The following is a 25,991-nucleotide window of genomic DNA, read 5'->3' on the forward strand; positions in this document are numbered from 1 at the left end:
ACATACTTGGGGACTGACATTTTAATCAACAAAGAATTCTTAGTATGAGTTTTACTGAAATTAAATATTTATAGCCTACATTATAAATGATATGAAGAAAAAATATTTCCTAGAGATATGCTAATCCCAGTACTGTGTTTATAACAAACTGTGTAATTCTCTGAGCAGGGCCCCAGTGACATTTGCATAACTCAGGAATATTTATGTATTGGAGTTATGAGGGATGAATATCTCTCCTCAGGTGAATATTTTTTCACTGTTAATAATATACTTACCTTTAGTTGATTTATAAGTATACTGTGACAGTAAACAACAAAAGTCATATTATAAACCTTTTGTGACTTCTATATTTTGCACTGATGGTTACAATTCAGGCTTGCTTTTTTTTTACATTTTTAGAACTTAGATAAAATATAATGTCCCGGGTAAGTAAAAGGTCAGATAATGAGAAATACAAGAATGCCCATTGCTGGTTATAGTAAATATTGATATAAGATTTTTATTATTTAATATGCTTTTTTTTTCTATATTTTAGTAATCAGTACAAATGATGTTTTGCTAAGTAATTGGTTATATAATGAGTTACAAATTAATTGGAAATGACCCAGTATAATCTTGTAATACACATATATTTGTGATACTTATTTCTATATATGGTGAAATGTAGTGTGTAATTAACTGGTATAATTAATTACTGAACACACAGTTCCTTACTGAGAGGACTTAAGCTATTTTTAAATCTAAGCATATACAGACAAAAATTGTAATGGCAAGAGAAACAGTGTTCTTGCTAAAAAAAAATCAATTATAAATAAATAAATAACAGAAATTTGTAGTAAAGCAATAAACAAATGTGTGTCAGCTTGTTGAGATTTAATCATATAAACACAAATTTAATTCAAGTTACTGAATGTTTTTCATGTAACTATAAAGGTTTTTAATGTGCAAAACTCTAAATAACCGACAAAAGATCACAGGGAAAGTTTAGTAACTGAAACTGTACAAGCCAAAATAATAATAAATAAAAAAAATAGGAATAATAGTTACAATGTATTTTTAAGTTAATAAGTAATACTAGACTAGATTACAAGTGGAGCGCTAACTAGTGGAGTCCTAATTCAAGTCATTTGTACGAGACGGATTGCACTGGCATTACAAGTTGAAAGTAAAAAATGATTGCTCTTGCTCTAATCCGACTCGTGCAAATGACCTTCCGCTATCACAATGACCTACTGCTCCATAAAAGTCAATGGAGCAAAAAAAGTTATAATAAAAGCTAACACCCTACTCGCACGCTAATCTGAATCACTCTAATAACCCCTAAACCGCCATCCCCCCAAATCGCAAAATAAACATCTAAACTATTAACCTCTAAACCTCAACCCCCCACATCGCAAAGTAATTAACTAACATCTAAACCCCTAACCTAACAACCCCTAACTTAACCCAAATAAAATACCCCAAAATTTACAAAAATAAATCCTAACTACCTTAAAAAAACTAAAAACTTACCTGTAAAGTTAAATAAAAACTTAATATTACCTTTAAAAACCTAACATTACTAAAAATAAAAAACTAACATTACTAAAAATAAAAACCTAACATTACTAAAAATAAAAAACTAACATTACCAAAAAACAACTAACATTACAAAAAAACAACTAACATTACACAAAATAAAAAACCCTAACATTACACAAAATGAAAAAGTAATTACCAAATTTTTTTTTTAATCCTATTCTATACCACTCCAAAATAATAAACCACCCCAAAATAAAAAAAACTATTCTAATACTGTACTAAACTGCCAATAGCCCTTAAAAGGGCCTTTTGTAGGGCATTGCCCTAAAGTGATCAAGCTCTTTTTTAAAAACAAAACAAAAAACAATACACTAACATTACACCCCCCAAAAAATAAAAATAAACTATCTAAAAAAAACTAAACTACAAAGTGCCCTGAAAAGGGCACTTGGAGAAGCAAATCCCTTAAAAGGGCATTCAGCTCTTTTGCTGCCCATAAAAAAACAAACCTATTCTAAAAAAAAAAACCTAACACTAACCCCATAAAGGTACTCACCAATGATGATGATGGCGATGACAGTCCATCTTCATTCAGGCAGCATTCGATCTTCATCCAAGCTTGAACACAGAGGTCCTCTTCATGGGGTCGCCAGCCGCACACTGAATAGTGAATGCGAGGTACCCTTTTTATATGGGGGCACCTTTGCATTCTTATTAGCTGATTTGAATCTTCAAATTCAAATCAGCCTATAGAATGACAGGAAAGCTTTAGGGGTGATTAGTGTAGTCTAGTGTAACTGTTTCATCTGGAAAAACTCTTTACACAACCTTTAAAGTCATGTAATAAGTTTGATTGGTAAATGTGATTGCGCTCGCATTTACTTTCAACTTGTAATACAAGCGCTAATAAGCGCTTTATGTTCCCCATGGAAAATACGATAGTGTTCCACTTGTAATCAAGCCCACAATGTTTTAAATAGAAGATTAACTGTGACTTATTTTGATCTCATTTACTTTATATTATTTTTTTTAAATCACACATAAAGAATCCTAAAAAGTGTAAATTTAACTCCTAGAATACAAAGCATTTTATTTTTTGTGCTACTGGAAATGTCTTCCATGACCAAGAAAGTTAAATTATCGTGTGGCAAAAGTAAGCTGTTTACTTCTCCCTGCAACTTGGGAAAGGTGATCAGTTTAGTTGGAGAAGATAACGGTGTGATAGGAGAACACTCACAGACTATACCGTTTTTAATTAAAACGTAATATCTTTATGCATATCAAATTTAAAAGTTATCATCTAAACATGCTAGAATGTGCCATATTTAAACTCAAATATCAAAATATAGAATTTTTAGATTGTGGTACACAACCTTTTATTATCTTTTTTTTATTTTTATTAAATGGATATTGATGGTAACAGAAAATGCATGTTACTATACAACTTAAAGATAAATGTTCTGAGAAGGAAAATTCTCTATTGGTGGATAGCAACACCTTTCTATCAGCGTGATGTTTAAACCTTTTACTATTTAGATCAGGACTATTCATTTATTAGAAAAAGATAATGAAATAAATTAACGAAAAAATAAAATAAATAAAATATTTTAAAAAGCTTTTTTTTTATTTGCAGTGGCAGTAAAATTACTTTTCTTTCAAAAGGTAGTGATGGTCCATAAGTCATTACACCTGGGATTCAACCCCTCAATCCTAAGCGTAATGGTTTTTGGACTCTCACCAGCCTAAAAGAAATTAATTTATCCAGTAATAAGTATTCATTTTGTTTTTATGGCCATTTAACAAACTCCAACAAAGAGTTTTTAGCCATATCTGTTAGTTTGGTTGTTTTAACTAAATAGATTACTGTACATGTTCAATGTAAAGTTTGATAATTACATTTTAAGTTGTAATGTTGAACACAATATTGTTTAACACAAAATGCTAAAAGGTTACTATACAGAGATTCTCAGGTAAATCTTTGGGTTAAAATGAAGTAATTTATTTCTCTTTTTTTTTCCCTTTAAAAGCCTACTCGTAGCATTACTGTATTAAATGATGGCTATGTGGAAATGATGCCAATATCATTATCACCAGAGTCAGAACTAATGGTATCATTCTCCACAATGAATGAAACTGGAATTATATTTGCTGGTCTTGGAAAGCGAACAGAAAAACGTACTCGCAGACAAGCGGTCCTGGTGAGTAATCTTTCTTTATTATTTAAGTTTAAAGGGTCTTTCCATATATGCTATTAACTAAATGCTATAATCCCATAGGTGGGTATTAGTTGGATAAGTTTACTAAGTGAGAGGTTTTAATGTGAAATAGGATTTACTGGTTAAAGAAACATATTACTCAATTAAATTCCCATTTATCCATGTTATATGAGAATGAAAAAGAGGCATGGTGAAAAATACAAGAATAGCCAATCAGCAGCATCATGTGGGATTTCGCAGTAATCTCATAGGAATTCTGTGATTTTTGTGTAATTTCTGAGTAAACTTGATGAGGAGGAAAAGAGAGTGATTGTGCTTACACTTACCAGATACATGTCCCCTTGTTATTCTCAGGACAAGCATCAAGACTGGATGCTAAAAGTCTGTGTACAATAGGAGGTGGTTATTAAGGAAATTTTGTTTTATGATACTCTTTTTATTTCATAGAGATGTTCATGTGATATTAGCTAGTCAACTTTTTACATATGCTTTTAAATGATACAGTATATGGGCAACATATCTTTAAATAACTATCACCCCAAATACAAGTTTTGCGCTATAGAGGGTGTGAAATGAACGCAACAAAAGTTGTGTTATTTCACCCTCCATGGCGCTGCCAAAACGAGTTTTGAAAAAGCCGCCTTGTGCATGCGATATGGTGGCGATAAGTTCCATACTGCACAAAATGCAAGCCCTGCTTTGACATGCTAGTGCACACTTTCCCCCTAGACATCAATGGAGAGAAAGTGTTAGAAAAAAACACCTACGATAGCGGAACGAAAAGCTCCGTAGCGCAGCCCCATTGATGTCTATGGGGAAAAAAAAGTTACGTTTAAACCTAACACCCTAACATAAACCCCACGTCTAAACACCCCTAATCTGCTGCCCCTGACATTGCCGACACCTACATAATGTTATTAACCAAAATAAATCTAACCCCTATTCTACCGTTCCTGATATCGCCGCCATTATACTAAAGTTATTAACCCCTATTCCCCAGCACCCCAACATCACCCACACTATAATAAAGATATTGACCCCTATTCTGCTGCTCCCTAACATCGTCGCCACTAAATAAAGTTATTAACCTCTGGCCTCCCACATCACTACCACTAAATAAACCTATTAACCCCTAACCCGACAGCCCCCACATCGCCAAAAACTAAATTAAACTATTAACCCCTAAACCTAACATCCCAATAACTTTAAATTCAAATGACAAGATCCCTATCTTAAAATGAATAAAAACTTACCTGTGAAATTAAAAAAAAACTAAATTTAAACTATAAATTAAACTAACATTACTATTATACTAAAATTTAAAAAACTACAAATTAAATAAATTAAATTACACATGAAAAAACCTAACCCTACTAAAAAAAATGTATCTACAATTACAAAAAATTAAAAATACTTAATTACAAAAAATAAAAAATACTAAAGTACAAAAAATAACAAACGAAATTATTCAAAATAAAAACAATTACAACTAATCTAATAGCCCTATACAAATAAAAAAAGCTCCCCCCCAAAATAAAAATAACCCTAGCCTACAATAAACTACCAATAGCCCTTAAAAGGGCCCTTTGCAGGGCATTGCCCTAAAGAAATCAGCTCTTTTTCCTGAAAAAAAATACGATGCCCCCCAACTGTAAAACCCACCACCCAATCAACCCCCCAAAATAAAAAACCTAACTCTAAAAAAAACATAAGCTACCCCTGAAAAGGGGATTTGTATGGGTATTGCCCTTAAAAGGGCATCCAGCTCTTTTTCATTGCCCTTAAAAGGACATTTAGCCCTTTTAAGAAAGCCCAAAACCCTAATCTAAAAAAAAACCCACCCAAAAAAGTTTAACAAAACCTAACACTAGCCCCCGACGATCCACTTACAGTTTTTGGAGTCCGGACATCCAGGTGATGAGAAGTCTTCATCTAAGTGGCGAGGTCTTCATCCATTCAGGCGGCATCTTCTATCTTCATCCCGGCGGCGTGGAGTGGGTCCATCCTGAAGACATCCGTCACGGAGCATCCTCTTTTTCCGGTCGCCTCCGTATACTGAATCTTCAATACAAGGGAGCCTTTTCAAAATGGCGTCCCTTGCATTCCTATTGGCTGATTTGATTTTGGAAATTCAAATCAGCCAATAGGACTAGAGCTATTGAAATCCTATTGGCTGTTCAAATCAGCCAATAGTATGAGAGCTACTGAAATCCTATTGGCTGATTTGATTAGCTAATAGGATGAATGAAGACCTTTCTGCCTGGATGAAGACTTCATGCAGCCTGGATGTCCGGACTTCAAAAACTGTAAGTGGATCGTCGGGGGTTAGTGTTAGGTTTTTTTTAAACTTTTTTGTTTTTTTTGTTTTTTAGATTAGTGTTTTGGGCTTTCTTAAAAGAGCTAAATGCCCTTTTAAGGACAATGCCTATACAAATGCCCTTTGTAGGGCAATGGGTAGCCTATGTTTTTTTTAGAGTTAGGTTTTTTATTTTGGGGGGTTGGTTGGGTGGTGGGTTTTACTGTTGGGGGGGTCTTTGTATTTTTTTTACAGGAAAAAGAGCTGATATCTTTAGGGCAATGCCCTACAAAAGGCCCTTTTAAGGGCTATTGGTAGTTTATTGTAGGCTAGGGGTTTTTTTTTATTTTGGGGGGGCTTTTTTATTTTGATAGGGCTATTAGATTAGGTGTAATTGTTTTTATTTTGGATAATTTTGTTTGTTATTTTTCGTAATTTAGTGTTTGTTATTTTTTGTACTTTAGTATTTTTTTAATTTTTTGTAATTTAGTATTTTTTATTTTTTGTAACTGTAGATTTAATTTTTTTAGTAGTGTTAGGTTTGGTTAATGAGTAATTTTATGTGTTTAATTGATAGTTATTTTAATTTTAGTATAATAGTAATGTTAGTTTAATTTATAGTTTAAACTTAGGTTTTTTTAATTTCACAGGTAAGTTTTTATTTATTTTAAGATAGGAATCTTGTAATTTTAATTTAAAGTTATTGGGTTGTTAGGTTTAGGGGTTAATAGTTTAATTTAGTTTTTGGCGATGTTGGGGGGCTGGCGGTTTAGGGGTTAATAACTTTATTTAGTAGCGGCGATGTCGGGGAGCAGCAGAATAAGGGTTAATATCTTTATTATAGTGTGGGTGATGTTGGGGTGCGGGAGAATAGGGGTTAATAACTTTAGTATAGTGGCGACGATGTCTGGGAGCGGCGGAATAGGGGTTAATACATTTTATTAGTGGCAGTGATGTCGGGAGCGGCAGATTAGTGGTTAATAACTTTATCTTAGTGTTTGCAATGCGGGAGGGCCTCAGTTTAGGGGTTAATAGGTAGTTTATGGGTGTTAGTGAACTTTGTAACAGTTTAGTTATGAGTTTTATGTAACAGTTTTGTTGCGTAAAATTCATAACTACTGCTCTCAGATAGCGAAATGGATTGTGTCGATATAGGCTGTAACACAAGCTTTTTAGCCTCACCGCAAAACTGGTAATGGCAGCGCGTGACTAATGTTGTGTTACAGGCTAAAAGGCTTGCGGTAAAGCTATACCGACAAGACTCGTAATGGTTGCGTTACTGTTTTAACGCTGAAATGGCCATTTTTTCAGCGTTAAAACACAAACGAAAAACTCGAAATCTAGGTGATTTATAATTATACAGTTTTGTTGCGTAAAACTCATAACTACTGCTCTCAGATAACGAAACGGATCGTGTCGGTATAGACTGTAACACAAGCTTTTTAGCCTCGCCGCAAAACTGGTAATGGCAGCGTGTGACTAACGTTGTGTTACAGGCTAAAAGGCTTGCGGTACAGCTATACCGACAAGACTCGTAATGGTTGCGTTACTGTTTTAACGCTGAAATGGCCATTTTTTCAGCGTTAAAACACAAACGCAAAACTCGTAATCTAGGTGATTTATAATTATACTATTAAATATTCTCCCACAACTAAACTGTAGGGCTGGGGCTAGACTATTTTGTGCCCTAGGCAAGACCAGCTACTTGTGCCCCCCCCCCCCCCCTTACATACATTTGCTACTGGTTACTATAATACACCTAAGTGTCATTACATGACCTGCTGGACACCCTAATGCAGATAGGTAACTGACGGTAGCTCACAAAACGCAGTCCTTACTTATTGGCTTTTAATGACATACAAAATATGGATTAAAGGGGCGCTCTAGTGCATATTATTAATAATAATAATAATAATAACAATGATTATAAACTTAAAAAATAGCCCTAGGTGAAATTGGATGCTTCCTATCACTTCCCTTACTGTTTGTGTGAGAGGAGCAGAAAGGTTAATCTGGGGGATGTGTGATGTGTATGTGTGTAGGGCAGGTAGGGTAAGCAGGGGGCTGTGTGTGTGAGAGGGGCGGCTAGGGTGAGCTGAGGGCTGTGTGTGTAGGTATGTGAGAGACAGGCAGATAGGGTGAGCTGAGGTCTGTGTGTGTGTGATGGGCAGGTAGTGTAAGCAGGGGGCTGTGTGTGTGAGGAGAGGCAGGTAGGGTGAACAGGGGGCAGTGTAGGTGTGTGAGAGACAGGCAGATAAGTATACACAGTGTGATGGACCAGATGTTTCCAATAGGTGGTTGTCACACACTGTATGTATACAATATGGAGACTATCACTCACTGTACACATGGTATGGACTCTGCACTCACAATATATACACAATAAAGGAGGTCATTCACTAAATGTATGGAATGGGGATTTCACTCTGAATATATATACACAATTTAGTGATTGCCACTCACAGTATATACAAAATATATAGATTGTCACTCACTGTATGCATGGAATGGGGACTGTCCCACTCACAATGTATAAATAATATAGGAGTTGACAGCTCACTGTATATATGGCAGCTGTCATTCACAGGAAATACACAATATGGGGGTTGCCAGCTCACTGTATGCATGGCATAGGAGCTGTCATCAATAGTAAATATTATCTCAAACTATGAGCCCTAAGGGCAATTATAACTTAGTATGAAGCTGTCACTTACAATATTTGTCATTGATGGCTCTCAGCAGCACTATCCTGGTTAGCCAGAAGCTGCTAGACAGTCCTGAGGTTTCAAGCTTCTGTTTCTGCGGAGCCACAGAGGTCTCAACTGGTGTTTGAGTTGCCCCAGTTACCTTGCACCTCCGCAAAGTATGTTCTCCTGTACACTTCTCTGAAGTGCCCATGGATGCCGCCATCTTATCAGTGCTCCGTGCGCATGCGCTACAGTGTCAGGCTGGATAGGAATTGTGTCAAGTATGCAGCGAAGAGGGAAAGAGCCGTGTGGTTGAGGGACTGTGTGGTACAGGGGTGCAAAGGAGAAAAGTGGAATGTGGTATAGAGGGATAAAGGAAAAGAGGGAAAGTGTGGTATAGAGGGCTAAAGGGGAGGAGGGGGCGTATCATACCAGCAGAATCTGGGGAACCCGAGTTGGGGCCGGCTGCGCCCTAGGCGGCAGTGCACCCGAAGGGACTGCCTAGCTTGCCTAGTGGGACCACCGGTCTTGACTGTAAGAGAATTTACAACTTTTTTTTGTGTTTGGGTTATTTATCTATTTAGTATCAAGTAAAAAAAAGCATCATATGTAAGTGAAAAAAATATTAAAAAACACAAGAGGGGTCCATCTGGCGTGTTTCACCCCAACACAGGGGCTTATTCATAGATAACAGACAATGTACAGCAGCACATTTAAAAAGCAAAAGCATCCCATCACAAAAAAAATAATGATCAATTTCTATCAATGAAAGGACTCCTCTTTTAGTTCTCCAGTCCTTTTTTTTAATATACATTGTATACACTCATATCTTTGCATGTGTTACTTTCTGAGCTTTCACTATGAGCAGTTGTGTCAAAGTCTTACTGACTGACAAAGCCTCAGGCTCTTTGTGAAATTAGATTTTCAGTCTTATATGCCCGAAGCCACATCATACCATATGATGAAGTTAGAAAGCTGTATGCTCATTCTTAGATTAAGGAATATGTGACCTATGTACAGTATAAAATGTTAAAGCAAGGTTTATAATATAATTTTAAATATTATACTTTACTAAAGTTAATTCTACAATTAAGTTTAAATATTAGAAATATATTTTTAATACACAAAAAAATTGAGTTATTTGGAATAGTACTATTTTTATTTATGTTTAAAAATCAGTAGTTTTTTTGTGTTGTTGTTCCTATTATGATTTGTGCTTATTTTTCTGTAACATTTTATTGTATTTTTAATAACTAAGCTATATTGTTTTAGCCATTCTTTGCTGTCATGCTGGTTAATGGCCATATTGAACTTCATATCAACCCCATGGATGGTGCCAGCACCAGAAGGGTTACTGTGAAATCACCTTCTGGAACATATAGTGATGGACAAGAGCATTCCATTATTCTTACACGGAATAAGAGGTAATTTTATTTTATATATATTTTTAAAATCCCAAAAGATTTTTCTTTTTTTTTTTTGCTTAAATGCCTAACATTTATTTTTTATACACAAGTCTTTTTTAAATGCTGTAGAATATATTTGGAGACATTTAATTTTAGCTAAATATATGTTGTTAGATCCTTGCATTGAGCTTTATTTAGAAACAATTTAACTATTTGCAAGTGATTATAATCATATGTTTCTCACTAAATATACATAATTCATACACCAAATAACAGTCTGTTATTAGCTTTTGAACAGACAGATCATAATGCAGTTCCAGTGCACAATTAACCAGTGAAATTCTAAACTACTTGAGGATATATATATATATTTTTTTATATAGGTAACCTCCAATCCTTATGGATTAATTTACTAAATACTGAATAAATTACATTTCCAAGAAGATAATTATCTGCCAGGCCTAGCATCACTCAAATACTTATATTTTCTAGTAGAAATGTATCAAAAATTATATCATGTCAAGGCACAGATCATATTAATGAGCCTTGAATCCCAAATTAAGCATTAATAACAGACGGCCAGATTACGAGTTTTGCGTTATGAGTGGCTCGGTAATAACTTGCAAGTTATTGCCACCGCTCACCTTTAATAGCGCTGCTATTACAGGTTTGCAAAAACCCGGCGTTTGCAGTCGATATGGCTGCATTGAGCTCCATACCGCACACAAATACCAGCGCTGCTTTGAGCTGCTTTGACGTGCTCGTGCACGATTTCCCCATAGACATCAATGGGGAGAGCCGGCTACAAAAAAGCCTAACACCTGCAATCACGGAGCGTAAAGCTCCATAACGCAGCCCCATTGATGTCTATGGGGAAAGAAAATGTATGTTTACACCTAACACTCTAACATAAACCCAGAGTCTAAACACCCCTAATCTGCTGCCCCGACATCACCGACACCTACATAACACTTATTAACCCCTAATCTGCCGCCCCCAATGTCGCCGCCGCCACCTACATAAATTTATTAACCCCTAATCTGCCACCCCCAATGTCGCCGCCGCCTACCTACACTTAGTTAGTTTAAGCTGCCCTGCTAAACTACTCTGCAGATGAATAAAAACTAATCGCACTGGCTATCTATCTGGATTTGTTCTTTTTTTTCCAATGACTACACTTATTAACCCCTAATCTGCCGCCGCCAATGTCGCCGCCGCCACTATACTAAAGTTATTAACCCCTAAACCTCTGGCCTCCCACATCACTAACACTAAATAAATATATTAACCCCTAAACCTAACCCTGAGTCTAACCCTAACCCTAACACCCCTAACTTTAATATAATTAAAATAAATCTAAATAAACTTACTATTATTACCTAAATAATACCTATTTAAGACTAAATACTTACCTGTAAAATAAACCCTAAGCTAGCTACAATATAACTAATAGTTTTATTTTTATTTCACAGGTAAGTTTGTATTTATTTTAACTAGGTAGACTAGTTAGTAAATAGTTATTAACTATTTACTAGCTACCTAGTTAAAATAAATACAGTTACCTGTAAAATCAAACCTAACATGCCTCACACTAACATCTAACATTACAATAATATTAAATAAATTAAATTAAAAAAATACATTTATCTAAATTACAAAAAATAATAAACACTAAATTACACAAAATAAAAAAGAAATTATCAAAAATAAAAATGAATTACTCCTAATCTAATAGCCCTATCAAAAAAAAAGCCCCCCAAAATAATAAAACCCCTAGCCTACACTAAACTGCCAATAGCCCTTAAAAGGGCCTTTTGCGGGGCATTGCCCCAAAGAAATCAGCTCTTTTACCTGTAAAAAAAAATACAAACAACCCCCCAACAGTAAAACCCACCACCCACACAACCATCCCCCCCCAAATAAAAACCTACCTAAAAGACCTAAGCTCCCCATTGCCCTGAAAAGGGCATTTGGATGGGCATTGCCCTTAAAAGGGCATTTAGCTCTTTTACGGTGCCCAAAGTCCGTAATCTAAAAATAAAACCCTAGGGTTTTTTTTTTATTTTGTGAGGGCTTTTTTATTTTGATAGGGCTATTAGATTAGGTGTAAATATTTGATAATTTCTTTTTTATTTTGTGAAATTTAGTGTTTATTTTTTTAATTGTATTTCATTAATGTAATTTATTTCATTTTAGTGTAATGTTAGGTTTAACTGTTAGAGAGGTTAGGTTTTATTTCACAGGTAAATTTGTTTTTATTTTTACTAGGTAGTTAGTAAATAGTTAATAACTATTTACTAACTAATCAACCTAGTTAAAATAAATATAATCTTACCTGTGAAATAAAAATAAAACATAAGCTAGATATAATATAACTATTAGTTATATTGTAGCTAGCTTAGGTTTCATTTTACGAGTAAGTATGTATTTAGTTTTAAATAGGAATAATTTAGGTATTAATTGTATTTATTTTTTGAATTATTTTAATTAGGTTAAAGTTAGTGAGTGTTAGGGTTACGTTAGGGTTAGACTTAGGGTTAGGTTTAGGGGTTAATAACTTTAGTATAGTGGCGGCGATATTGGGGGCAGCAGAATATAGGTTAATAAGTGTAGTTAGGTGGCAGCGATTTTGGGGGCAGCAGATTAGGGGTTAATAACAGTAATGTAGGTTGCGGCGATGTTAGGGACAGCAGATTAGGGGTTAATAAGTGTATGTAGGTGGTGGCAACATTGGGGGCAGCAGATTAGGGGTTAATAATATTTAACTAGTGTTTGCAATGCAGGAGTATGGCAGTTTAGGGGTTAATAAGTTAATTATAGTGGTGGCGATGTCCGGAGTGGCAGATTAGGGGTTAATAAATGTATTTTAGTGTTTGTAATGCAGGAGAGCCTCGGTTTAGGGGTTAATAGGTAGTTTATGGGTGTTAGTGTACTTTGTAACACTTTAGTTATGAGTTTTATGCTACAGCTTTGTAGCGTAAAACTCATAACTACTGACTTTCAGGTGGCGGTACAGATCTTGTAGTTATGGGCTGTACCGCTCACTTTTTGGCCGGACAGGCAAACTCGTAATACCGGCTTTGTGGAAGTCGCATTGAAAAAGGAGTTTTTGAAAGGTGCGGTAGTTACGTTGCATTACGGCCAAAAAGGTGTGCGGTACACCTATACCTACAACACCTGTAATACCAGCAGTAGTGAAAAAAGAGCCATAACGCTGCTTTTTCACTAATAACACACAACTCGTAATCTAGCCAAGAGTTAGCAGTTCTCAGCAAAATATTGTGATTATGTTCTGTTTTAAACAGAAGCATACATAGTAGTCTATCTGTGTAGTCTCACATTTTGCAACCTTTACATTTTGATAGTGTGTTAAAACAAATATATATATAAAATTTATGAACAGTTAGTGCTGTATGGTGTAAATACGCTAACATTTAAAGGGACTGTAAAGTCTACTTCAAACATTTATGATTCAGACAGTGCATGCAATTTCAGCCAACTTTCTATTTTACTTTTATTATCAAATTTGCTTTGTTCTTGCAGTATCCTTTGTTGAAGAGTAAACATTGGTGGGCTCAGTGCATCACTAAGACCTATCTGAACACATTGGGTGAGCCAATGACAGTAGTGCATTGCTGCTCCTGAGCCTGCTTAGGTATGCTTTTTAACAAAGGTACTAACAGAATTAAACAAATCCTTATACCCAGTTTGATAAACTGACTCAATAATCTATCTCTTAGCATATACTAAGCCACCCTCAGTCAGAGGTTAAAGTGAAGGTCTATTTTGATGAATTTGTGCCTGGTTTTTAATAAACCTATTAAAAACAAGGGCACTTTAATTTATCAAAATTGACATTTCACTGTTTTTTCAAAAATGCACCTTTTAATCCTGAATGCCGCTCCAGCGATTCCCCCGGCCGTCGGAAGCCTCTGCAGACATCAGAAATGATGAATCAGGCTTCCTCCAATCACAGCTTCCCCCCGGGGGAATCTTGGCCTGATGCAACGCTGTGATTGGAGGAAGCCGGATTCATCATTTTGGACCCGCGAAGACGGCTTGCGACGGGCGAAGGAAGTGCTGGAGCGGCTGCCAGGATTAAAAGGTAAGTTATTGAAGAAAACAGTGAAATGTTAATTTTGATTAATTAAAGTACCCTTGTTTTTAATAGGTTTATTAAAAACCGGGCACTAATTCATCAAAATGGCCCTTCACTTTAAATTAAATTTAACATTTACTATTCAGTTAGTGTTACAGATAGCTACTTCCAGTCAGAACTTTAGAGCCACTAATATTACTATTTTTCACCTCATTGTTTCCATCTCATTTTCTACTCTCGCTGTAATAAGAACTTAGAAGTATTGGCCTAGATTACAAGTAGAACACTATTAATAGTGCAGGTTGCTACTCTCAGCTATTTATATTATTTGTAAAATATATGTTTATTATTGAGACAAATGTATAAAAGTGTTGGTATATGACAAGGTTGCTGGATGTGAAGGGCTCAATGATGAGCAGGATATAAACCACAATTATTAAAGGGACAGTCTAATAAAAACTAAACATTCTTGGTATTCTTTGTTGAAATCTAAACCTAGGTAGGCTCATACACTAATGTCTAAGGCAGCCCTTTAAGGCCGCCTCTTATCTCAGTGCATTTTGCCATTTTTTTCACAACTGGACAGCGCTAGATTGCGTGTCATATAGATAACACTGTGCTCACTCCCGTGAAGTTATTTATGAGTCAGCACTAATTAGCTAAAATACAAGTCTATCATAAGAACTGAAATAAGGGGCAGTCTGCAGAGGCGTAGATACAAGGTAATTACAGAGGTAAAAAGTATATTAATGTAACTGTGCTGGTTATGCAAAACTGGGTAAGGGGTAATAAAGGGATTATCTATCTTTTTAAACAATAAAAATTCTGGAGTCGACTGTCCCTTTAATTGAAATGTGCCTATGGAATATCTCGTTGTTTCCTTATCAATGTATTCGTATCACACAATTGAATGCAACACAGCATTTAACTTGTTTTAATTTTTCTATCTTTTCTAGACTTGTGAGTGTGCAAGTGGATGAGGGAAAACCCGCAGAGTTAAAATTAAATGGTCCAGCTGTTGAGTCAGTGTCTTTGAATACTTCTCATTTTTATGTCGGTGGAGTACCTGCTACATTGGGAGTTACAGTGCTTAAAACAAGCCAGTCGTTCTATGGTTGCATTCGGAATATAGTATTTAATAAAGAGTAAGTGTTACTAAGTAAACAAAAAACTGTTGTTTGTGTGTAATTTGTTGTAAATGATTAAAACAGCTATTTAAGGATAGTCAATTGGATTGTCTGAAAAATATAATTATTTCCATACTATACTCATGAAATATTCCACTACAACTTAGTCTAAGTACCAAATGAAAGAAATTTTTACTGCTGAGGCGTAAAGAAAAAGTAGCAAATAAATAGTTTTCAATTGCATAATTTGTTTTTCCATTAGAAGAGGATATGCTATTTCATTTTATAAAGTCATGTTCTTCACTATACAAATCACCCGAAAATAATTATTAAAATGATATCTGTTTTAACTTTTGGAGTGTCATTACTTGCAAGATATTCAGATATACCTAGCATTCTGAAGATTATGGCAATTAGTCTCCTGTGTATGTACAAAATACATTCCAGAATAGAAATCTTATAGTCTTAGCAAATATAAATAGTCTTAGTAAAGTATCATGGTGTCCATATCTATCTTTTACTATTGTTATCAAACATGAATATTTGCATTACATATGCCTTCTCCTTGTAAACTTCAGTTATTTGGCTTGTGTGCCTGCCTTTTTTAATATGGAACATGAATAAAACAGTTCTGAGTTAAGAAATGTACCCAGTGTAGTAATATGTTACATAATACATTGGGCTAGTTTTTTAAGTCATTCAATGGCCTCTAGTTATCAACGTGTCTACTTTACCTGCCTTCGCCGGCCCAATACGCCCGCCTAAGCTCGCCTACCATCGCCGCCGCGGACCTGAAAAATCTCACCAAAGTTATCAATAAATCTGTGAAAAAGCCGCGCACCAAGTACGGGGCGATGAGCAGCGGACTGTGATAGTTATCACTCATCCGATCTCGCTGCTCTTCGGCTTTTTTACAGCTTTATTGACAAGCTGTCACTAAGCACCCACACTAACTATACTGTTCTACCCCCTATACCGGCACCCCCGGAGCCCCCCGCAACTAAATAAAGTTATTAACCCCTAAACCGCTGCTCCTAGACCCCGCCGCAACTCTTATAAATGTATTAACCCCTAAACCGCCGCTCCCGGACACCGTCGCTACCTACATTATACCTAGTAACCCCTATACTGCTCCCCTATACCGCCGCCACCTATAATAAAGTTATTAACCCCTATTCTGCGGATCCCGGACCTCGCCACAACTAAATAAATAGTTTAACCCCTAGACCGCCGCTCCCGGGCCCCGCCGCCACCTATATTAAACTTATTAACCCCTAATCTGCCCCCCCTACACCGTTGCCACCTATAATAAATTTATTAACCCCTATCCTGCCCCCCCCCCTACACCGTCGCCACTGTAATACAATTATTAACCCCTAAACCTAAGTCTAACACTAACCCTAACACCCCCTAACTTAAATATGAATTAAATATATCTAAATAATATTTCTCTTATTAACTAAATTAATCCTATTTAAAACTAAATACTTACCTTTAAAATAAACCCTAATATAGCTACAATATAAATAATAATTATATTGTAGCTATCTTAGGATTTATTTTTATTTTACAGGCAACTTTCAATTTATTTTAACTAGGTACAATAGCTATTAAATAGTTATTAACTATTTAATAGCTACCTAGTTAAAATAAAGAGAAATTTACCTGTAAAATAAAAACTAACCTAAGTTACAATTACACCTAACACTACACTATACTTTAATAAATTATTCCTATTTAAAACTAAATACTTACCTGTAAAATAAACCCTAAGATAGCTACAATGTAATTAATAATTACATTGTAGCTATTTTAGGATTTATATTTATTTTACAGGTAACTTTGTATTTATTTTAGCTAGTTAGAATAGTTATTAAATAGTTATTAACTATTTAATAACTACCTAGATAAAAGAAATACAAAATTACCTGTAAAATAAATCCTAACCTAAGTTACAATTAAACCTAACACTACACTATCATTAAATTAATTAAATAAATTATCTACAAATAACTACAATTAAATAAACTAACTAAAGTACAAAAAATAAAAAAAGCCTAGTTACAAAAAATAAAAAAAATAAGTTACAAACATTTAAAAAATATTACAACAATTTTAAGCTACTTACACCTAATCTAAGCCCCTTAATAAAATAACAAAGCCCCCCAAAATAAAAAAATTCCCTACCCTATTCTACATTAAAAAGTTACCAGCTCTATTACCTTACCAGCCCTTAAAAGGGCCTTTTGCGGGGCATGCCCCAAAGAAAACAGCTCTTTTGCCTGTGAAATAAAAATACAACCCCCCAACATAAAAAAACCACCATCCACATACCCCTACTCTAACCCAAACCCCCCTTAAATAAACCTAACACTACCCCCCTGAAGATCATCCTACCTTTAGCCATCTTCAGCCAGCTGACCCACCGATGGAACTGAAGAAGAGATCCGGAGCAGCAGAAGTCATCATCCAAGGGGCGCTGAAGAAGTCTTCCATCCAATTGAAGTCATCATCCAAGGGGCGCTGAAGAGGTCTTCCATCCGATTGAAGTCTTCATCCAAGCGGCGTCTTCAATCTTCATCCATCCGGAGCGGAGCCATCTTCAGACGAGCCGATGCGGAGCCATCCTCTTCTTCCCGACGACTAACGACGAATGACGGTACCTTTAAGTGACGTCATCCAAGATGGCGTCCCTTCAATTCCGATTGGCTGATAGGATTCTATCAGCCAATCGGAATTAAGGTAGAAAAAATCTGATTGGCTGATTGAATCAGCCAATCAGATTCAAGTTCAATCCGATTGGCTGATTGGATCAGCCAATCAGATTGAACTAGCATTCTATTGGCTGATCGGAACAGCCAATAGAATGCAAGCTCAATCTGATTGGCTGATTGGATCAGCCAATCCGATTGAACTTGAATCTAATTGGCTGATTAAATCAGCCAATCAGATTTCTCCTACCTTAATTCCGATTGGCTGATAGAATCCTATTAGCCAATCGGAATTGAAGGGACGCCATCTTGGATGACGTCACTTAAAGGTACTGTCATTCGTTGTTAGTTGTCGGGAAGAAGAGGATGGCTCCTCGTCGGCTCGTCTGAAGATGGCTCCGCTCCGCTCCGGATGGATGAAGATTGAAGACGCCGCTTGGATGAAGACTTCAATCGGATGGAAGACCTCTTCAGCGCCCCTTGGATGATTACTTCAATCTGATGGAAGACTTCTTCAGCGCCCCTTGGATGATGACTTCTGCCGCTCCGGATCTCTTCTTCAGTTCCATCGGTGGGTCGTCTGGCTGAAGACGGCTAAAGGTAGGATGATCTTCAGGGGGGTAGTGTTAGGTTTATTTAAGGGGGGTTTGGGTTAGAGTAGGGGTATGTGGGTGGTGGGTTTTAATGTTGGGGGGGTTGTATTTTTATTTTACAGGCAAAAGAGCTGTTTTCTTTGGGGCATGCCCCGCAAAAGGACCTTTTAAGGGCTGGTAAGGTAATAGAGCTGGTAACTTTTTAATGTAGAATAGGGTAGGGAATTTTTTATTTTGGGGGGCTTTGTTATTTTATTAGGAGGCTTAGATTAGGTGTAAGTAGCTTAAAATTGTTATAATATTTTTGAAATGTTTGTAACTTATTTTTTTTATTTTTTGTAACTTAGCTTTTTTATTTTTTGTACTTTAGTTAGTTTATTTAATTGTATTTAATTGTAGTTATTTGTAGGTAATTTATTTAATTAATTTAATGATAGTGTAGTGTTAGGTTTAATTGTAACTTAGGTTAGGATTTATTTTACAGGTAATTTTGTATTTCTTTTAGCTAGGTAGTTATTAAATAGTTAATAACTATTTAATAACTATTCTAACTAGCTAAAATAAATACAAAGTTACCTGTAAAATAAATATAAATCCTAAAATAGCTACAATGTAAGTATTTAGTTTTAAATAGGAATACTTTATTAAAGTATAGTGTAGTGTTAGGTGTAATTGTAACTTAGGTTAGTTTTTATTTTACAGGTAAATTTCTCTTTATTTTAACTAGGTAGCTATTAAATAGTTAATAACTATTTAATAGCTATTGTACCTAGTTAAAATAAATTGAAAGTTGCCTGTAAAATAAAAATAAATTCTAAGATAGCTACAATATACTTATTATTTATATTGTAGCTATATTAGGCTTTATTTTAAAGGTAAGTATTTAGTTTTAAATAGGATTAATTTAGTTAATAAGAGAAATATTATTTAGATTTATTTAATTAATATTTAAGTTAGGGGGGTGTTAGGGTTAGTGTTAGACTTAGGTTTAGGGGTTAATAATTTTATTACAGTGGCGGCGGTGTAGGGGGGGCAGGATAGGGGTTAATACATTTATTATAGGTGGCGACGGTATAGGGGGGGCAGGATAGGGGTTAATAAATTTATTACAGGTGGCGACGGTGTAGGGGGGGGAAGATTAGGGGTTAATAAGTTTAATATAGGTGGCGGCGGGGTCCGGGAGCGGCGGTTTAGGGGTTAAACAATTTATTTAGTTGTGGCGGGGTCCGGGATCGGCAGGATAGGGGTTAATAACTTTATTATAGGTGGTGACGGTGTAGGGGGGGCAGGATAGGGGTTAATAGGTATTATGTAGGTGGCGGCGGGGTCCGGGAGCGGCGGTTTAGGGGTTAATCAGTTTATTAGAGTGGCGGTGGGCTCCGGGAGCGGCGGTTTAGGGGGTAATACATTTATTTAGTTGCGGCGGTGTAGGGGGGACAGATTAGGGGTGTTTAGACTCGGGGTACATGTTAGGGTGTTAGGTGTAGACAGCTCCCATAGGAATCAATGGGATGTCTGGCAGCAGCGAACATGAGCTTTCGCTATGGTCAGACTCCCATTGATTCCTATGGGATCCGCCGCCTCCAGGGCGGCGGTTTGAAAACCAGGTACGCTGGGCCGGAAAAGTGCTGAGCATACCTGCTAGTTTTTTGATAACTAGCAAAAGTAGTCAGATTGTGCCGAACTTGTGTGCGGAACATCTGTAGTGACGTAAGAATCGATCTGTGTCGGACTGAGACCGACGGATCGAAGCTTACGTCACCATATTCTACTTTTTCCGGTGTCTAGGGCTTGATAACTAAGGCGAATCAGCCTCGCCACAAATACGCTGCGGAATTCCAGCGTATTTGAGGTTGACGACTTGATAACTAGGAGCCTATATCTTTAAACCTTTTCTCTGTATACTGAGTCATTTATTCAGTGGAGATGTATTATGCTTTTGAAACAAGTAAAAATTGGCTTTTGTTTCCTTTCAGCCATATCTGTTGTGTGTTCTAAGTTTCTATTCTAACTGATATTTTGTTTTCAAGGCTGATGGATTTTAATAGTGTCATAAAGTATGAAAGGGTGGACATGGATAGCTGCTTACTATCAGAGAAGCCTAAATACACTCTACAACTTGACGAACAGGATGTGCAGCCAACACCAACCGCAGCTAGATCTGTTACTGAGAAGAGAATATCTGCAACTACACCTTTACAAAAATCTTATGTCACCAAAGTATGTCACAGGGCCTGATCTATTATTCTGTCTGCCCTTCTCTGTCTGTTTGTCTGTTTCCATCTGCCCCTTAGCTGTATATATATCTTTACTTCTATATATATATATCTTAACATTGATTTTTTTTTAGTTCAGGGGTGCCAAAGGCTCAAAAGCAGGGTTTGGTTGGAGGTTGGTGGTGTGCATAAGCTAGAAGTTTGCTCTGGGCACTCAGGGAGGAATCTCTGGGGTAGATTTACCATTGTCTGTCCGACATGATATGCTGTAGCGTATCATGTCCGACAGACATTGGTGAATGCCGACAGCATACGCTGTCTGCATTTATCATTGCACAAGCAGTTCTGATGAACTGATTGTGGAATGCCGCCCCTCTGCAGATTCGCTAGCAGGGGGCGTCAATCAGCCCGATCGTATAGGATCGGACGGATTGAAGACTGCAACCTCAGAGGCAGCGGACAAGTTATGGAGCAGCGGTCTGAAGGCTTGCGCAGAAACAAGGGCAACAAGGGCCATTTGGCCCTTGTTAAATCTACCCCTCTGTCTTACCTGGTGCATTTGAACATTCCAGGGTGGGGTTTGGAACGCTTTTGGTTTCTTTTAGAGAAACAGAAATTAATGGGAAGAGGCAGAGGACAGAGCTCCTAGACATGGGACAGACTTGCAAACTGTGGGATGATTTGGTGTTTTGATATAATAAAAAAAAACTTTAAAAAATTGTGTATTTTTTAAAGCCATTACAGTGTGCACATGAGGCATTACCAGACTTTGTACCTGATGGACATCAATTTGGACTCACTAAAGGAAGCCATATTGTGTTGCCTTTTGACCAATCAACTGTTAGAAGAAAGTAAGTATGATTGTTAAGAAACATATATTGTAGTTTTGAACATTTTCTTTAAAATGTAAATTTATTTTAACTGTATTTTAAAGAAAACATTTGTGGTAAATTGTATTTATTGGTTTATTGTTTTAAAAGAAAGAAATTGTAACAAATGTAGAATTTGATCTTCAGATTCAAGTACAGAATATGCGCTCATGAAGTTGTCATTTTTAATACCTTCATAAAATAAAGGATACGCATTTCAGCTAGAGATTGAAAACTATATGTGTTAGGAATATCATATTCCAACTTGGAGAAAAAAAATCAGTCAATCAAATAACCTAATTTAATACAATGCTCAATGTATTCAGAACTTTTACCATCATTAATACAGAAGTATACTTTACATGTGTACAATGCTATCGCCAAAAATTTTAGCTCACAGTTTTTCTCATACTAAACAAAAACTTTAGAGCCTTTGCCAAAGAGAGTGGAAAAGAGAGTCAAAATAGTAGTAATCCTTTTTGTCCACCAATAGACTTATAGTACCAGTAAAAAAAAAACTCCAAAAAACTCATTAGATAAAAAAAATGGATTCCTAGGTGTACCTTCACCAAGATAATGTCTTGTGTAACTAATATTACATATTTGTTTTTCACTCTGTAATATCAGCGCATTCAAATTTGCACTGGTATTACAAGTTAATGGTTAATGAAAAAAATGTCCCAAAATTTGCCCCAAAATAAAGTGTAAAATTATTTTTTTAAATAAAAAAATGTAGCATCTATATTTTTTTTAAATAATAATTGCACAAAGCAGGGTTAAAGTGTGCGGACGTGGGGTGTTACAAAAAAAAAAAGGCACTGAAAAGTGCCTTTACATTGCGGTCTATAGGTACTGTGTTATTACTCTAAATATATATGTATATGCTTATATACATATTTATGTGTTAATAGGTATATACACTATACACATATAAACATAAATATGTACATATATATTCATATACATATGTATTAAAACTTTGCTACCCATTGCTGCAGGACTTACCTCCTTCGCTGTACTAGGTTACCTGCCATGTCTCACGGCATGAGAACGAGGCTCCAACTGGAGCCTATGGAAACACTCTCTAGTTAGTGCAAACATTCAATGCAATGTGAATGTGAGGTTGCTTTCGCATTGCGCTCAACTTCTTATACCAATGCATTCATGTGGTGCTCCACTTGTAATCTGGCCCTGTGTAAGCTTTGTATTGATTTTATTTCCCGCCTCCCACTAATCATGGGTGTTGCCATGTTGAAATATATCTTTATCAACATTCCAGTACTGATGTGCTCACACATGTATAGCAGCTCTCCTACAGATACCTACAGTTTAACCTAGGTGAAAAAATGGCGGCACCCATTATTAGAGAGAGGTAATGTATTTAGGGCCAAATTACAAGTGGAGCGCTAATTAGCCCTCCGAAGCGAATGTTAATTGCACTAGGAGTAAGCTTTTTGCTCTCGTAAGGTTGCGCTCATATTATGAGTTGAAAGTAAACTGTTTTTGTTTAAGTGATGACCTGACGAAAGCAAAAAGCCAAAGTTAGGATACGTGTGCATGTTCACGTATTCTCCGATAGAAGTCAATGGAGAAAAAAAGACCCCACTCTTGCGCAAACATGATCGCATATTCCCATGTGCGCTAGCCCAACATGAAAATATGAATATTTCACATTCTAATGTTCTTCACATAGAAGAATATGTTCTATTTATTCCTAAATATATATTTATTTTACAAGATATGACGAGTCCATGGATTTCATCCTTACTTATGGGATATCGCCTCCTGGTCAGCAGGAGGAGGCAAAGAACTCCACAGCAGAGCTGCATAAATAGCTCCACCCTTCCCCCCAACACAGTCATTCTCTTTGCCTGTGTTAGTGATAGGAAGAGGTAAAGTGAGGTGTTAGTTTTAGAATTCTTCAATCAAGAGTTTTTTATTTTAAATGGTGCAAGTGTGTACTATTTATTCTATAGAGCAGCATCTGGAGTGATAGCCTTTTAGGCTGTGGGAACTAGTGGAGTTTTTAACTTCACTGCGCCTCCCTTGCTTGTGCTGTTTTCTATGTATGGTCTTAGAAAATGCTAACTAAGACTTTGCTATCTTCACAGGACCTCAGGAGGAAGGGTGGACCTCTTGACACTGTGGGATCATCATGCTGTTCCTCAGCATGGAGGTAAGGGCAGTCTTTTCTCTCTGGGGCTTTACAGCTTATCTTAGACTTGGCTGTGCTATTCCTCTGTCTGTGAAGGGTTTTTGGGCTCGGGTAAAGGGCGTTCCCTTCTTGCAGGTGTGGGTTATCATTTGTAGGAAAATGGGACACCGACACATTTAATATTCCCAACTCTCTCTGACATAAAATACTACGCTAGAAGCGCTGGGAACTGTTTGCAATTCATAACGATATGGGCGATTTGTTTATGTTACGGCTTGATAATAACAGTTAACATGTAAACGGGAGGCTGACGCTGGGCGTAACACCGGAGTCGGAGGGAGATTTACAGAATTCTCTTGTCGGACTCCGGTGTATGGCGGTACTTTGTTTTTTTTTTATTGTTTCCCGGGGTTTGATTAGTATGCCCATGAAGGGCGGAGCCTAGTCTTTGCGCGCTTCAGCCACGCAGTTTATCTACTGGGGTTCCGACTCAGCAGTATTTCATTATGGCTCCTAAGTCCAGTGTGCCTGTATATACAAGCATTCTTAGGCTCACCGTTTTCACTGGCAGCTGGTCCTTGGAGGTCAGGTAGGAGGAGCAGCAGAGCTGCGGCGAGGTGTCTGTTGTTCTAGGGGGCAAATGAACAATCTTTTATTGGGTTAAGTAGTAAGAGGGATAAAATACTTGTTACGCATCTGTTTTATTGATCATTCAGTATCATTCTGTGAAACCCTGAGATAGTTTATATTTAAAGACACAGTACACAGGTTTTTAGTTGCCAGAGTCACGACCAGGCTGGCCTTTATTTTTTGTAACATGGAGGATGTGGAACACACTACATGTGCTATGTGTTTAGATGCCATTGTGGAACCCCTGGTTACACTTTGTCCCTCATGTATTGAGAGAGCCTTACAATGTAAAGAATTATTTTTTTTTAGTAAAGATATGTCTAAAGAATGTTCTCGGACTGATGAGATTGAGGGTATGCCGCATCTTTCTCCCCTAGCGTCACAGCTTTTAATGCCCGCTCAAGCGACACCATGTTCTTCAACGGCGTCTGCCTCTTTCACTTTGCAGGATTTGGCTGCAGTTATGTCATCCACTCTCACAGAAGTTGTGTCTAAGTTGCCATTGTTGCAAGGCAAACACAGCAGGGCAGAAACCCATGGGGTCCCTGCAACTTCTGATGCTTTGATGGCTATCTCCAATGTACCCTCCCAGGGCTCTGAATTGGGGGGTAGGGAGACACTGTCTGAGGGGGAACTGTCTGACTCAGGAAGTGCATTGCCCCAGACAGATTCGGACGTCATGTCTTTCAGATTTAAACTTGAACACCTCAGCCTGTTACTTCAGGAGGTTTTAGTGACTCTGGACGACTGTGACTCTATTGTGGTCCCTCCAGAGAAATTGTGTAAGATGGACAGATACTTGGAGGTTCCTTCTTATTCCAATGTGTTTCCTGTTCCCAAGAGAATTTCGGAAATTGTTACATGGGAATGGGAAAGACCAGGTATCCCATTCTCCCCTTCCCCTATTTTTAAGAAAATGTACCCTATAGCTGACACCGTTCGGGACTCTTGGCAAACGATCCCTAAGGTGGAGGGAGCTATCTCTACCCTGGCTAAGCGTACGACTATCCCTATTGAGGACAGTTGTGCTTTCAAAGACCCTATGGATAAAAAGTTGGAGGGTCTTCTAAAGAAGCTATTTGTTCATCAAGGGTTTCTATTACAACCGACGGCCTGCATTGTACCAGTCACAACTGCGGCTGTCTTTTGGTTTGACGCCTTAGAAGAATCTCTTAAGACTGAGACTTCTTTAGAGGAAATAATGGACAGAATTAAGGCCCTTAAGCTGGCCAATTCTTTTGTTACGGATGCTGCCTTTCAGATCGCCAAACTGGAGGATAAGAATGCAAGATTTTCCATTTTATCGGGCAGGACCTTATGGTTAAAATCTTGGTCTGCGGATGTGTCATCTAAATCCAAGCTTTTGGCTATTCCTTTCAAAGGAAAGACCCTGTTCGGGCCTGAATTGAAAGAGATCATTTCTGACATTACGGGAGGTAAGGGTCACCTCCTCCCTCAGGATAAG

The 25,991-nt window shown here is 36.9% G+C and overlaps 1 protein-coding gene across 1 annotated transcript in view; it reads left to right on the forward strand.

The window, feature by feature from the left end:
• LAMA1 (laminin subunit alpha 1) overlaps positions 1 to 25,991 on the forward strand; it is a 289,080-nt gene that overhangs the window by 240,537 nt on the left and 22,552 nt on the right. The window contains exons 53-57 of the mRNA XM_053714935.1: positions 3,549 to 3,719; positions 9,993 to 10,144; positions 15,182 to 15,370; positions 20,687 to 20,876; positions 21,608 to 21,723. Of these exons, the coding sequence (XP_053570910.1) occupies positions 3,549 to 3,719; positions 9,993 to 10,144; positions 15,182 to 15,370; positions 20,687 to 20,876; positions 21,608 to 21,723 (818 nt within the window). The remainder of the gene's footprint in view (positions 1 to 3,548; positions 3,720 to 9,992; positions 10,145 to 15,181; positions 15,371 to 20,686; positions 20,877 to 21,607; positions 21,724 to 25,991) is intronic.

Source organism: Bombina bombina, chromosome 5, assembly GCF_027579735.1.
Source record: "Bombina bombina isolate aBomBom1 chromosome 5, aBomBom1.pri, whole genome shotgun sequence".
Lineage (NCBI taxonomy): Eukaryota > Metazoa > Chordata > Amphibia > Anura > Bombinatoridae > Bombina > Bombina bombina.